Below are 10778 nucleotides of genomic sequence, written 5' to 3' on the forward strand. Positions count from 1 at the left end.
AGACAGGTAGAGAGACAGACAGGTAGAGAGACAGACAGGTAGAGAGAGAGACAGGTAGAGAGACAGACAGGTAGAGAGACAGGTAGAGAGAGAGACAGGTATAATAATGACACGGTCAGTACCTCAGTGATGCAGTCCTCATGGGTCACCACTCTGACCACGTCCTCCAGAGGCAACAGTGACGTACATTTGATCTCTGTGTAAACGTTTTTGCCCTCAGCACAGGCTGCTAGGAGCTCCACCAGAGAGATGTGGTACCTGCAGAGAAGAGAAAGAAACATGCAGAGTTATGATTGTGTGAAAATGTATTTTCTGTAAATGTACAAAATATGTACATTTACTCCAGTAGTGTAATTAAACACATATTTGAGGTACTTGTACTTTACCTAGATATTTCCATGGTCAACAACTTTCTACTTCTTCTCCACTACATCTCAGAGGTAAATAATGTACTTTTTACAACATTTGTACAGTGTAAGAGATCTGTGGTTCTCACAGGACAGCGTCTTGATGATGCATTCATGTAGGTTAAAGGAGTTACAACATGCAACATACACATGAATGCAGCAGGAATATGAATCCATCAGATAGAATAGTAAAACATTTTACACTTTTACTTGAACTACTCTAACAGCATGTATCTATGTTTTTAAACTCAGTACTTTTACTTGTAGTGGAGTATCTTCACAGTGTGGTACTAGTACTTTTACTGCAGTGTACTTCTTCCACTGATGGTTACCTGAGCGGGCTGCTCTCTCCAACCCCCTCCCTGCTCTCTGCCATCAGCTCCAACATGACGTTGAAGGAGGCCTTGTCGTTGTAGAAGACGACTACGTCCTCGCCTGCGTTAGTTAACTACAGAGAGACAACAGCGTTACATCACCTCACAGAACACACTGAAGCATTGTGTCTAGAGCGGGGCGTCTCGTCCTCACCTCGGTCATGATCATGTCCTGACACTTCTTGACGTACTTGCCCTCGGCCTTGATGATGGTGTGGAGGAAGTTGAGGTACTGAACGTGGCGGCCGTGCGTGGCCAGGCAGTGGATGAAGTGCTGCAGGACGCTCTCTGAGATCTCACTGCACAGCTGGTAGTTGTTGCAGAAGATGTGCTGCACCGTCTCCGCCTCCAGCAGCTACAGACGCAGGAGGAAAGTTCAACATGCAACAACTAATGTCACTTCTGGTCAATCATGTGCATATTTACCCAGTTAACTCGTTTAGTGATTCAGTTTGTGAAATGCCAAGAATAGAGCTCTGACCACTCTTATCATATTTATGTACAACTTTTAAATGTTAACCAGCAGAGGATGGGAGTTCTTGGCAATTATTTGCATGTTATTGATGAATTGTATTGTCTATAAGAGGTTATTATATATTGTTCAAAAGTACATTTACAATCATATAAAGCTGAAAACCACCACATTTGAGAAACTGGAGCCAAAACTTGTTTGCCTTTTTTCTTGATAAATGACTAGATATTAAAAATGTTTCCCATTAATGGACTAATCATCTGTTGGTGGTCCGGAGATTACAGTTCCAGGCCACAACGTACTCTGTTGGCGTTCTACTTACTTTAACTTTAGTGTTTCCGATGAAGCATACCTCTCAAATTTGGTCGACTTGCCAAATAAATGTTGGTGAGCCGAGCCACACTTGTACAAAAGACACTGTTAGTGCTGGAACTTAAGTAGTAACTAGTGAATCTTCTGCTAATGGACTGATCCGTTTTTAAAGCAGCGTACCCCCGGGTTGAGGAAGAGGTTTAGGTTCTTGTGCAGCAGAGTCTGGTTCTCCTGGTTCCCTGTGCAGAACTTTTGTAGGAACAGATGAGTGTACCTGATGATCTCCTGCATCTTCACATCGCTCTGCAGACAAACAGAGAGGACGAAGGGGTTAGTATTCAGAGGAGTCCGTTTGTGTTTTTACTTAACTTTGCTGAGCTGCTTTTTCAAAACTCCAACTAACCATCACAGGGCCAAGGTCCGCAAGGCTCATGGGCCCCCGAGCCAGAGCCTTTGCACAATGCTGCATTTTCTCGATCGACTTTACGTTCATTTAACAACTGTTTTTAAAAGGCTAAACACCAACAATTATGGATTAAAGCAGAATATGTTGTTGGATAAAAACCTGTTGTGAATTTTGGAAATGATTACATCAATCTTTTTTCCATAAATGATGACCTTTGGACTTTACAACACTCTGGAGTTATTGGAAATGTTTAGATCACAGAATCTGAAGCAATCCTGCCACCATGGAATCTGATTTATATACTAATAATACTCATTATAATATGTAGCCTGATCTTCATCTGCAACTGTGCAGTAATACAGTAATACAGTAATACAGGCTTTAAACACAATGAATAAGCATGAAAGAAACCAACAAGCTCCGCAGCATGAAATGTTGATTTACAATTCAAACGTCAGAGTTATGAATGAAGTTTCCAGCTATTCAGTACAGCCGTATATTATGTCTTATATTGATGAGTTTCATAGTGTTTACTATGAGAGGCGGTGTGTACTGAGTGGAGACATCACCTGCAAATTAAGAAGCTCTTATTGTGGCGGGAACCAGTCTCACCTGGTCATATGACACCTGCAGCAGGTCCAGCATGACTTTATGCGCTCCCATGTTCTTCAACAGCCTCTGCTGCTTCTTCCACACTCCACTGCTGCACATCTTATTCAGCCTCTCCAGGATCTACAGAGATACCAGGCAGTGGACAGGTGGAGGTGGTGCACAATTACAAGAGACACAATTAGAAGAAACTAAATAATATGTTTGTCGTGAAACATGAAAGCTGTTTCATTTTATATCCTTAACAAGTAAAGTCCCTAGCTGCTAAGAAAAGTATAATTTATTGTCCACTTAACTTCTCATTCACAGAGTACACTTATACATAAGAGTGTCTGAAATACCTTCTATGGGTTTGACATGATAATAGATAACTAAGAATAAAATATGCTGGAAATCATATTTCAGTTTAGTCAAAGCAAATATGTCTAAGTCTACTGCAATGCTATGTAAAATGTACAGTATAAAGACCGACTCTTATTATTCTCTTGAAGCTGTTCAAATACAATCCCAAACATTACTTATACATATGTTTATGGAAATTACTTTAATGTAAAGAATTACTCAAGACTACTTCTGTGGGGTTCCCCAGGGCTCTGTGTTAGGCCCCCTATTCTTTATGTTTTTAAACATACTGAAAACCATATTTGTCCAGTTTCCAAATGTTAAAATGTATTTTTATTTGCTACAAGTTTGTTTTGCTGCCGTAAATTCTTGGATACAATGGAAAAGGAATAGAAAATTAAATTGTAAAGAAGTGGATTCATTTGATCAACCTGAATCAAAATTATACAGAATTCATACTTTTTGGCTAATACATAACAAATTCACAAAACAAACTTCAGATAAAAAGAAAAGTGAATTGAGGCAATGATGCTGGAAGCCACACCTACATTATTTTAAAGCAACTTACCAGTTTAAAATCTGCTTTCATTATACACATTCTAACATTTCTACATTTACTTACTGAGTGCTTATTACATTTTATTACAACAAAAGTGATCCATAAAAACTGCACACAACTATTAAATCTTAAAAGGTGTTTAAAAAAATAAACCACATAAATATGAAATGTATGATCACAATGGCATTGTTGGCATTAGAATGGTGGCAACAATTGAAGCCCAAATCTATCAGACGAAGAGGCAAACAAACGATTTGATTGGCTGAACTTTGGTGTGATTTGAAACAAAATGACGACTGTGGATTGTTCTTTATTTCATACAGAGCAGTCAGCTTTGCCTCAGAGACAGTTTAGGAATGATTAGACACACCAGCAACTCTTTCAGTGTACAGACTGTGTGGGAATGTGAGTATTGTACAAAGATTGATTACATTTTTTATTTTTATTTTGAACATTTCCTTTTTATCTTCCACTACATTTATAATTGAGACATTTGGCTAATGCCGTTATTCAGAGTGACTATTAGGAAGGAGAAACAAAATGAAATGGTTCTGATCAGAGAAAGCCACCATTTCTGAAAAGACTAAGACAGGACCACTACATAAACAACCTCATCAAAGGAAACCTCAGCCCACATTGATTGATTGACAGGTGATCTGTTGGACATGCACCACAGAAACACCACGATGCAGAAGGAAAGCCAAAACAACAACGAAACTAAAAGCGGGTAACCTCTTGAAGGAACACTGTTGGACTAGCGTTCTCACCTCTTTGACTTTCTGGTAGTTCTCGTTGCCCTTCTCCTGCTTCTCCTTCTTAGGCGTCGCATCCTCTGATGCCCCCTGCAGGATGCAGAGGGTAAGACAGCATATGCAGTTCTCTCTGGGTTAGGTACTAAATTATACACACTTGAATTCAATCACAGGGTCCGCGGTTCGATCCCTGGGTCTATGTTGATGTGTCCTTGGGCAAGACACTTAACTCCAAATTCCTCCCGTAGGCTGTTCCTGCGGTGTATGAATGGGTATGAATGCTTAGATAGATCCTGATGGGCAGTTGGCATCTTCCATGGTAGCCCTGCCATCAGTGTATGAATTAAAGCGTTTTGAGTGGTCGGAAGACTAGAAAAGCGAGTCCATTTACCATAAAGTATGTGTTACGATTCAAAACACTTCTACACTGTTGCAGATGTGGACATGAAGTCATTCAAATAGGTCTTGAAAAACAATCAACCTATAAGAGCTTTTTAGGCGGGACTAAGAGTGGGGACGTCACTTTCCTACGGAGCTACCTGGGCAACATCTGTGAAAAATAGCAACAGAAAAATGTCACCCAACCCTGGATAAGATTGTTTGCAATTGGGCAGGTTGTTGTTAGTCAACTTACAGAAATAAGAATGCTCAAGTTAACTGGTTTGATGGTAGTAGAAACATAAAGTTCACTGCTCCCAGTAACCACGACCACAACTTCCATGTCGACTAAATGACGTTGGCAGGAGAAATAAATGTCTCACTACTGACTGGCTAGAGCAAATGATCAGGCCAGCCTTTGCCAAAAGATTGATAATCAAATGGTGCTATTAAAGGAGCTTTTATGATTGACTGCGTTTTCATCAGTGTACAATCACCTGAAACTAAGAACCTTAACCATTAGCTGAGAAAAGTCCTTCATATCTACATAGGGAGCAGGTCCTCTTCAGAGTCCACCATGTTGCACCGCCATCTTTCTACTGTAGCCCAGAACGGACAAACTTAATAATGAGTCTAAAGAGAGACTTTCATGTTTTTTTCTATTGTTACCTGAAGGCCACCGTAGTTCACTGACACACTTGGAGAGGGAGGCGTGAGCGAGGGATATTCAGTTAGTTGCAATATGCAACCTCACCACTAGATGCCACTGAATCCTTCACACTGGACTTTTAAGACATGTTTGGAGCATTGTGTACAACAGAACAGTAAAGAGAGAGTTTAGGCGTGACATGCAACAAAAACCCCAAGCCAAATCTGAACCCAGGACCTCAACCATCTGAGACATCAGCAAGCCCCACACCAACGTTACCAACCACCAAGGTTAAACAATCATTTGTTTGGTTTCTGTTTTGTAGTTAGTTTCATGAGTGATATTCTGATTATCAATAATATTAGTTTTCTACCAAGGAAATGGTTCTTGTGCTGGTTTAAGTAGTGACTTTGAGTTAGTTAATTTGTTAGTGGTTATACACTGTTAGTTGTAATATAGTTATTTACAGCAGCTTGGAATGTAATCAAGACATTAAGACATTGACAGCACACCTGTTAGTTCTGAGAGAAAGTAAGCCTTTAGGATTCAGACAATAATTCTCATTTGACTCAACTCCCTCACTGAACTGTCTTTCACTCTAAAGTCGTATGCTGATGATACTGCACTTCCACCGCCTCCTCAACCCCCTTTCCTCCTTGAGCACACATGTAGTGGGCGACTGTGGCTAAGTGGAGAGCAGGGCCGTCCTTCAACCAGAGGATCGGAGGTTTGATCCCCGGCTCTGGCTCCACTAGTCGCATGTAGATGTGTCCTAGAGCAAGACACTTTACCTCAAAATTGCTCCAGTAGCTGTGCCTACGGTGTGATGGAATCTAAGTTATAAGTTGCTTTGGATAAAAGTGTCTGCTAAATGACTGTGATGTAACGTACTTAATAAAAAGATTTATTCTTTGTCCAATTCTAGGCATTTGGAAAGATACGTATCAGTTGTGGCAGGAACATAAACCATATCATGTCCATATATACATATAGATATAGATATAGACAGGTATTAGCTTTGAATCCCAAATTAGATATATCTTTAAAGAACAAAATAGCATGTGATGATACAGTGAGTGGATGACATAAAGTAAAGGGGGCTATATATATGACATTACTTGCTTTTTTGTGAGTGTTTCTTTTAAAACAATAACTGGACACTAATGTGGAAAAGGAGCTTGAAGTCAGAGGAATAATCAATAATCTAATTGCAACTAATTTCTTTGACAAAGCTTGTAAAATAAACCTTTTATATGCTGACCACATATTGGGGAATTTTCCAACAGTTATTTTACCTTTTTCAATATGAATGGCTATCCTGAAATTGAAGGTGAAAAAACAAGGTGACGTTTTTGCTGTCTACCTGTTCTTTCTCCTTCTTGTCCTTCTTCCCGTCGCCTCCACCTGAGTTCTTCTTCTCCACCCACAGTTCAGATTTCTCCACCAGAGTTCGGAGACGATCCAGATCCGCCTTGATCAGCTTGTAGTTCTCCACATCCTGAGCCGAGATCAACAACTGGACCTGCAGAGTAACATGAGTATCTTGCTGACAGTTGGTTGGTTAATGACAACAACAAACAAACAGACCTTACATAAACTGGATAAAGGTTGCTGCTTTGACAATTGGCATTCAAGAAATGTATCTATGGTCTTCTCCAGTTTGGTCCTGATCAATGTTAAAGAACAATTGTGTAACACTACCACCAACTTCAAATTACATTTTGTTGATAAAGGCAAATAAATGTGTAATTCTAGGAATGTATTTGTATTTCTTTATTATCGGAGTTGTCACTAAAGCTTTCAGTCCACAGCTTTCTTTCAATGCTTCCCCCACTGTGATCACAGATGTTCTTTCTTACAAAATACATACAGTACTTCCTTATTATGTCACACTGAGTCAGATATATCAGAGCAGATATGAGGCTGATAGGGATGCGAAAAATATTTATTTCCCGAAATTCTTAATTCTGAAATGAGCTCCTTATGATGATGAGCTCTTCAGACATTTCAAGTTATGTATGAGCTCAAGTACAAAGGGTAGACTTGTGAAATGATTGTTGTGCATCATCTCTAAAGCCAAGTCATGTGGTGACAGCATGTGTTGAACCAACATATTACACAAGAAGTATTTTGCCTGAACATACAGTACATGTTTCCAAATGTACCACTCACCGAAGGCAACACGGACACCATGAACGATGATGATAGGGAACCAAACAGACAGGTCATTAAACATGATGCCTGAACAGGGTCTTGAACCCTGGACCCTTAGATTAAAAGTCTGATGCTCTAGCAGCTGTGAGAAGGTTCAGTTGAAAGTATAAAGGTGTAGTATGTGCAGTGCAAGATGCTCACTGCTATTATGTTTCCTTTTCCTTTCTGCACATTTGTATCCATCATTTAGATTCCTCCTTCACATATTGTGGTGCACATTAGTTTAAAGACTTTTAGTCAGAAACATTGGATTTTGTCTTATTGTTGATAGTCTTTCCCAAACGTAACATTCTGTCCGCTTTTAATTCCGTCCGTGTGTGTGTGTGTGTGTGTGTACCTGTTTGAAGGTGTGCAGCACTTCCTGTCTCTGGCTGAAGTGTCTGAAAAGCAGCTGCAGGGCCCCAGACACCAGAGGAGGGTAGTCGTGCATGGTGAGGTGGGTCAGCACCCGCAGGAACATGCGACCGCCTTCATCATCCACCTCCAGGATGCTGTTCCCCTTACTGTAATCACACACAGTGTATCTAAGTTTATATGTAGAGATATCCATATCTGCTTCTTAAAATGTAAAAAGAAATTGTTCAGTAGTGATGCAGGTTTTTAAGAATAAAACCTGATGAATAAATATGTAAAGTTAAATGTCTACATATGTATCATGTACAACCTTACATACCCGACTCCAAACATAGCCTCAGCCTGCTCTCCAATGTGCTGCAGGTTGATGGTGGCTGAAGAGGGACAAACACACTAACGGTTAAAAAACAACTGGACTGAATTCCCCAAAAATGAGTTTGATTGGAGATTATTTATTTTCACACGCAGGTCGCTTTGACAGTAAAAACAGGAAGCACATTTAAGGGTAAATGTTAACGAACATGTAATGGACACAGCAGGAAAAAGTGATTTCTTAAATGATCACTTTATAATAAAAAGCTTTTGAGGTTTTCTAGATTCTACCTGTCATTTCCATGTTGACTGGGACCTCTGGAAGCATTGGGGGAAGTAACAACACACACCTTTACCAAACTCTGAGGGATGTGTGTTGACGTAGGTCACACACATCCATCTTTAATTGAAGGTAGGTCAAATTACATTTTCCTTAGCAAATCAGGTAAAACTTTAGTTGAAATTAAAAATGTCTTTATCAATAGAGACCAGCACTGTCAGCAGAGAATTGACTAGTTATATTTTATTTATGTGGGTTTAGTTAAAAACAACTGTAAGAGATACAAGTAGAGAGACTTTGGTGAAAGCTTGTGTTTGTACCTGCATGCTCCATGTTAGTGGTGGCATCAGCATCAGCCATGGAATACACATCCACAAACTCCTTCTTAAACACAGACAGCAGGAAGGAGATGCGGTAGTCCAGACGAACGTTCAGGATGAACTGATGAAGAGCGGAGTAAGGTCGCGTTAGAGCTGCCAGAAACATGTTCACATTAAAGTAATAATAATTAACCAGCGTGTTCATGTTTGTCAGGACATATCCCAATGAAGAAATAAGAGTCATCGGGATGACTTGTAAAATATGAAGCCTTGATATCATTGCTTTCCTAAAAGTAGCTAGCATAACAAAATAATTCCTTTGAAGCCATTTATTGGTCAATCTCAATAGGGGTAGTTAGCAACATGTGTTAGCTAGCGTTAGCTTGCTTACCAGCTAACGTTGACTGAAGATAAAATATGTTAAAAAAACAACAACAAAAAACTGTTTTGTTAGACCAGATTTAATCTAGAATTTCTACATTTTGATGTGAAATTCAGTTTTGACAAAGTTTATAGAATTTAACAAAATGTTGTTATGGTTCTCAGCTGCTCTTTCACATATTAAAATGCAATGTTCTCATACCCACACATTCATATCAGTATTTCAAGCTAAATTTGTTTTAGGTGTATTGACATTTTGGTCTATTGGTATCAAGCTCTGTTAGTCGCCTGTGATATTGCCGCTGTCCTTAGGTATTATATGAAATAGTAGAAATTGATTTGTAGTTTGGCTAAAATATCTATTTTTAAATGAGCTGTAATGTTTTCAGCAGTGTAGTTATTTGGTTTGGCCAAGCCACTATAAATGTTCTTGTGATTTATGTTCTGAGAGGAGGTTCAGCCATTGTTTTTATGGAGAGTTTGTGTCTGGATTTCGAAATTGATGTAGCCGGGCGAAGTGGGGGTAGGAAGGTTTTTGTACTGATACCTGTAGTATCTCCAGTATCTTCAGCTTGGTGTCCATCACCGTCAGGTCCATCTTGTCGATACTATCTTTGCTGCCTCTCTGTCCGTCAAGCGCAAGCCCCGCCCCCAGCCCCGCCCCTCTGGCTCCGGCACCTCCAAATATGGACTGCTTCCTGTTCAGGACCATGGTGGACATTATCTGACCCATCCCATGGATGGAGCGCTTCACATTCTTCCCTTCAGACACGGAAGAAGAAAAGCAGATATTACTTACAACCCAGTTTATGCTTTTTTCTCATTTATTTGGGAAAGTGGTCCTATATTTTTTAGTTTAGGCTAACGGTAACCAAAGCAGAGACTACCTGATCCATCATCATGGAATAAGAGACCGGCATATGCAGGATTGGGTCTACAGTCGATGATGCCCAGCAGGGTTCTGGTGAGTCTGAGCAGCTCGAAGAAGCTGTAGAAACCAAAGTAGATCAAATGTCTGGCCAAACTCACCACCTGGAGGAAAAAAAAGTGGAAAAAAAGGAAGTGAACACGGGAGAAAACAGCGAAACTATAGGATGGCGGAAGTTGTAAGATGAGACAGGACGTAGAAGAGCAAGGATTGACCTCGTATGTAAGTTTGTTTTTCTCCTCATTGTGGAAGGGCAGCTCGTCGTTCAGGACGAGGTTGAGATATTCCTCCATGAATGCCATTGTATTGGAGAACCGGTTCTTCTTGTTGTCTCTGCTGTCATCCATGTTGGAGTCATAACTGAGAATGACACAAATCAGAAAAATAATTTACTAAATTAAGTCAAAACTCAAGGCAATCATGAACGTGGTTAATGCTGAAAGTTCAAGTAAAGAACATTTCTTCTGGATAACATTTCTTGTTTCCTGTCATAACGAACAGCCTCAATGGCAAGAAGCACACTGTAGACCTCCACCAATGATGACAACTGACCAGATACTGACACAACAGGGAGACTTCGATTTATAACTGCTGGCAGTAACATACATAACAACTTTGGCTATTACCATCACATTCTGGACTGGGGGAGGGTTGACGGAAAGTTGCATGTAGCCGTAGAAAACCACAGGTTAAAGGAAAATCTGAACATGCTGAGGACTAACCAAATTC

At 40.0% G+C, this 10778-nt stretch overlaps 1 protein-coding gene across 3 annotated transcripts in view; it reads right to left on the bottom strand.

The window, feature by feature from the left end:
- The window catches only part of LOC116376802 (inositol 1,4,5-trisphosphate receptor type 3-like), a 25231-nt gene that overhangs the window by 7426 nt on the left and 7027 nt on the right, over positions 1–10778 (bottom strand). Inside the window, exons 12-25 of one of the 3 annotated variants that reach the window (XM_031838283.1) lie at positions 10265–10409; positions 10009–10153; positions 9669–9883; positions 8741–8861; positions 8432–8458; positions 8148–8202; positions 7812–7977; positions 6624–6782; positions 4249–4323; positions 2584–2703; positions 1746–1868; positions 936–1136; positions 740–855; positions 123–258 (exon numbers count right to left, since the gene is read on the bottom strand). In XM_031838283.1, the coding sequence (XP_031694143.1) occupies positions 123–258; positions 740–855; positions 936–1136; positions 1746–1868; positions 2584–2703; positions 4249–4323; positions 6624–6782; positions 7812–7977; positions 8148–8202; positions 8432–8458; positions 8741–8861; positions 9669–9883; positions 10009–10153; positions 10265–10409 (1804 nt within the window). The remainder of the gene's footprint in view (positions 1–122; positions 259–739; positions 856–935; positions 1137–1745; positions 1869–2583; positions 2704–4248; positions 4324–6623; positions 6783–7811; positions 7978–8147; positions 8203–8431; positions 8459–8740; positions 8862–9668; positions 9884–10008; positions 10154–10264; positions 10410–10778) is intronic. The other 2 variants (XM_031838284.1, XM_031838285.1) reach the window with 2 other exon arrangements.

The sequence above is a fragment of the Anarrhichthys ocellatus genome, unplaced genomic scaffold, assembly GCF_004355925.1.
Source record: "Anarrhichthys ocellatus isolate YVR2014 unplaced genomic scaffold, GSC_Weel_1.0 scaffold617, whole genome shotgun sequence".
Taxonomy (NCBI): Eukaryota; Metazoa; Chordata; class Actinopteri; order Perciformes; family Anarhichadidae; genus Anarrhichthys; species Anarrhichthys ocellatus.